At 36.4% G+C, this 4,125-nt stretch overlaps 1 protein-coding gene across 1 annotated transcript; it reads right to left on the reverse strand.

Annotated features, from left to right (window-relative positions):
• Nucleotides 1-401: 401 nt before the first annotated feature.
• Nucleotides 402-3,042, reverse strand: LOC6641949 (cyclin-Y-like protein 1). Its single transcript, XM_002064835.4, has 3 exons — nucleotides 3,012-3,042; nucleotides 968-2,100; nucleotides 402-803 (listed from the first exon to the last, which is right to left on the reverse strand). The coding sequence occupies exons 2-3, from the start codon at nucleotides 1,806-1,808 to the stop codon at nucleotides 421-423; spliced, it is 1,224 nt and encodes a 407-aa protein (XP_002064871.1). The 5' UTR covers nucleotides 1,809-2,100; nucleotides 3,012-3,042; the 3' UTR covers nucleotides 402-420.
• Nucleotides 3,043-4,125: the final 1,083 nt, after the last annotated feature.

A 4,125-nucleotide genomic window follows, 5' to 3' on the forward strand; every position in this document is an offset into this window, starting at 1 on the left:
GGTAGAAATATGTAAATATATATATATAGTACATTACATCCGTAAATCGAATTGTAGGTATGCATTGTATATATAAAAAAGTGGTCCTTAATTCGAGACGTGTTAAAAACATTTCTTTCTCATAGGTGTTTAAGTGCTGATGGGCTTAAGAGGAAACTTTCTCATAAAGTTGTTTGTTTTTTCGTTTTATCAAAACTAAATTATTTATAACAAACGTATAAAAAAAGGAAAATCAAAAAAAATTTCAAATATTTGTTTGTTTTTAGTTGTTTTTTTAAGACGTTTTCTAGTTACGAAAAATTTAGTAATCCCGATCCGACTCTTTGAACAATTTTTTTCTTCATATTGTTTTAGTTTTTCGGTTTTCTTTAAATCTTTTTTCTTGTTTGTTTTTTCTTTTCTTTAGTAGGCTAATATAAATCACGATAATATGGCCACGCTGCGACGCGGACCACCCTGACTGATGTTGTCCATCGAGGACCATTTTTTGATGCCATTTTTCAGTGCCTCCGCTGTGACTTTATCCTGCATCACACGCGACATGGCTTCCAGTTTTTGGGCACGCTCCTTTGAGAGCGGCTCTGTTGGGAAATTCAATTCATTTGCCTCGGCTAATGTACGTAAATCGAAATAGTATTTGGCATAAACAGAGGATGGTACATTTATATTGAATTGCAATAGCTCAAGAAATTGTCTTTCCAATTCATTCATATCCTCCACTGTAATGTCCTTGAGTATCTGGCAGTAGTCAACATTCCATACAGCTTGATCATCCCACACTTTTGACGCAAGCAAAATGGCACCTGGAAATATAGTTATAATATATATTGTAGTAAGATAACAACTAAAGTGTTATGCACACAATGTATGAATCATCTTTGAGAAATGAATGATTTCTGAATATATTTTAGTTGACGTTTCTTTATCAAGGTATTCCATTAGCAAATACATAGTATAGAGGACTTACCCAACACCATGCGTTTCCAATTGCATGGACCCACATCCAATTCGGCATAGGTTAAGAGACGCTCTAGATAGACCAGCGTTATGATTGCACATTCTGCCGTCAATTGGGCGGCATTGAATAGAGTTCGCACAAATTTATAAATCTGTCGATGTTCAGGATTATGTGTATCATAATTGTCGGGAACTGGATCATGGGTCAATGGATGCAGTTTCTCATCAAAGATACTTAATCGACGATCTGAATCACGATTCTTAATATGATAATAAATGGCCAATGAGACACATTTGACAGTATTCTTTAGATTGGGTTGTGAGACGGTGCTATCGTCCAAGTAAATGGTGGAACAAGAGGAACTTTTCTTCATGCCGCCACAACTGGTGCCACCAGGAGTACTGCCACCACCACCGCCGCCGCCTCCTCCGCCACCGGAAATGATACTCCCTTGCTGGGCTATTTGATGTTGTGAACGTTTACGCGTCATGCCACCATTTTCAACTTTTGAACGTTCCAAGAACATTGTAGCCGCTGTTGGATCCACCGATGGATCTTCTTCACCCTCCAGGGCTTCCCTTTCGGAGATGTGTTGCAGATTCTGTTGATTTTCAAAATTATCATTACTTCCGCCCTGCTGATGATGATGATGACCACCGCCACCGTGGCCATGATGATGATGATGAACAGCCGCTGTTGAGCCACCATGATGATGGCCATCCAATTGATGTTGCGATGTATGTGGCGGATGATTCAATTGATGCCTCTCCTCAAATACCGGTGGCATATCCTTTGATTTGCGATCCGATTGCGGACTGGAGTAAGCACAACAGGAATTCTTATTGCCCATGATGATGAGAAAGGGAGATAGCGTGAGATATAAGATTTCAATTTCAATACAATAAATGCAATTCGACTTGTTTGACTAGCTTCTTAAGTGTCGTCTTCTTAGGCAAATTCCTGGTTTCCTCACAATCGAGTTCGTCGTTCTGGCTATCGTGTTTTTAGCAGGTGTTCACGCCCTGTTTAGAATTTTGGCACTTGGTCGACGGTTTGGTTGCAAGAACGTATTGGTGTCCATAAGGATGGCAATTGGCATAGTTTATGGTTCCCACAATGAGGGCAAACTCTCCTCACAACATCTGATTAAAAAGAAAAACATTTTGTTAGATCAAATTTTCATCTTAAGTTAATTTAATGAATTGATAGACAAATGCGAAATGTAAAGATCTGCCAAAGGGGCATGGGCAATAACCGTTATGTAACCGTTATACAAAACCGTAACTCCAAAGTCATCTGCTCTTTACCGTTATGATAACCTGTTTACCTTACAGATAACAACAAAAATGTTTTTGCTCTTTCTTATTTGCAATTGACACTTATTTAAATAAACTTTACCAATGAAATTGATATAAATTTGCCGGTTAAGAGGCGCTTTCCCCCCTTTCACTAACCCTTCGGTCCACAAACCTACTTCGTATCTGTGATATCGTTCAGATAAGATTCCACTTGTTTTTTTTTTGCTGCTGTTGCTGCTGGGCCTGCAGCATTTATTTACCCAAATGTGGAATTAAAAACCAGATTATTGTGGTAAAAATTAATTAACCCCAGACACGAGACATGAGGAGCAAGTCGTCGTTTGCCTAATTTGGTTTCGTTGTACCAAAAAGGGGCGGGGCTTATATCGGAATGAGCGGTATGTCTACATATATCTATCTATATAAGTGGGTGAGTTAGTTGTTGTTCATGGCAAAAAAAGATTGATAAATTCTGTTTTGAATTGTGTCAAATGTTTTGTGCAGAAATTAATCATGGTCTCTGGGATTGGTGGACAACATTGAATGAATGAAAGAATGAATGGAAATGGCAGCAGTAGAAACAAACACACACATACGCCCGCGCACACTCATACACATACAACAAAACACTCTCACACCCACGACTGATTGTTAAAATTTATTTCTTAAATTAAAGTTGGTCTGCTGGCAAACTTTTCGTATTGTCAATCAATATGCGATTAAGAGTCAACTTATTCACCGTGCACTCAAATTACCTAATTAATTAATAAAATGTTTTTTCACACATTTTTAGAGATTTAATGTTTTTTAGTCCGTCTTTTTTTTTGTGGACTAAGACATGGTCTGGTGTTTAATTTACAATTATTCACAGAATATCATGCTAAGCGAAGATCCGGTAATTGGGGTAATCTGATCGGAACAGCCTAACAATTAATTGATATATGTATGTATGCAGACGAAGTGTAAAAGTATATTGTTTAGTTTTGCGAAATTATTAAACCAAAAACCACGCACCAGTCTGGTAACACTTTTCTCTTCTGAGAGCTGGTATTTTTTTCTAGTATTTTTACTGCTAGGTGAGTAAAAAGTGCTAAGGTCTGGGTAAAAAGTGCGAAGGTCTGAGTCGAACTCCAACCAACGTCCAACCTATGATTCGAACACATGGTGCCAACGTCAAACCAATTCTAGCCTCTTGAAAAATATTAAGGGGTTTTTTTTTTACCATTTTTATAAATACTATCATTTGAAAACGAAAAAAGTTATTGGACTAATGTTTTTTTCTTGTTAATAAATGTAATTTTTTTCTCGGTAGGTCTGTTCATAAAGTTCTCGGCTTTCAAAGTTAATTTAAAAATTAATTAGGCATCCTGCTGGTAGTAAGGATAGCTTGACGCAGGATCGTCTGAAATTTTAAATTAACACGTCGTTGGATTTAGCATAGATGCAATTTTAGTCCTGACCACATTAAGGATCTTGACATTTTTTTTTTTGACAAAATGGCGGCCGTTTAAACTTAAATACCGGTTTCATACCTTTTTTTTTTGTTTAATGTTAAGAAAATATATATTTTAAAAAAATCCTAAAATTCTGAATGAGATTACGACTAGAATTGTGGCCATTCTCCGCCGATTAAACTTTCTTTTGTTAAAATCGGTTGACACTAAAATTGCTTCATAAAAACCGTCATATCTTATAAAATATTTCGAAATTTCAAGAACTCTGGAACAATATGTAAATACTCCAAAAAATACAACAATATTTTTCAACCAAAATACTTCGAATAGATAAGGTACTTGTAATGCAAATAGGATAAATACTGGGCAAGACTTTAAAAACAGCTTTAACCAAATGATCTCTTTTTGATTTAGT

The sequence above is a fragment of the Drosophila willistoni genome (assembly GCF_018902025.1).
Source record: "Drosophila willistoni isolate 14030-0811.24 chromosome 2R unlocalized genomic scaffold, UCI_dwil_1.1 Seg167, whole genome shotgun sequence".
Lineage (NCBI taxonomy): Eukaryota > Metazoa > Arthropoda > Insecta > Diptera > Drosophilidae > Drosophila > Drosophila willistoni.

Coding starts and splice junctions, on each gene's coding strand:
- LOC6641949 (XM_002064835.4), bottom strand. CDS start 1,808: ATGGGCAATAAGAATTCCTGTTGTGCTTACTCCAGTCCGCAATCGGAT. Junction 804..967: donor TTGGAAACGCATGGTGTTGG/GTAAGTCCTCTA, acceptor CTATATTTCCAG/GTGCCATTTTGCTTGCGTCA.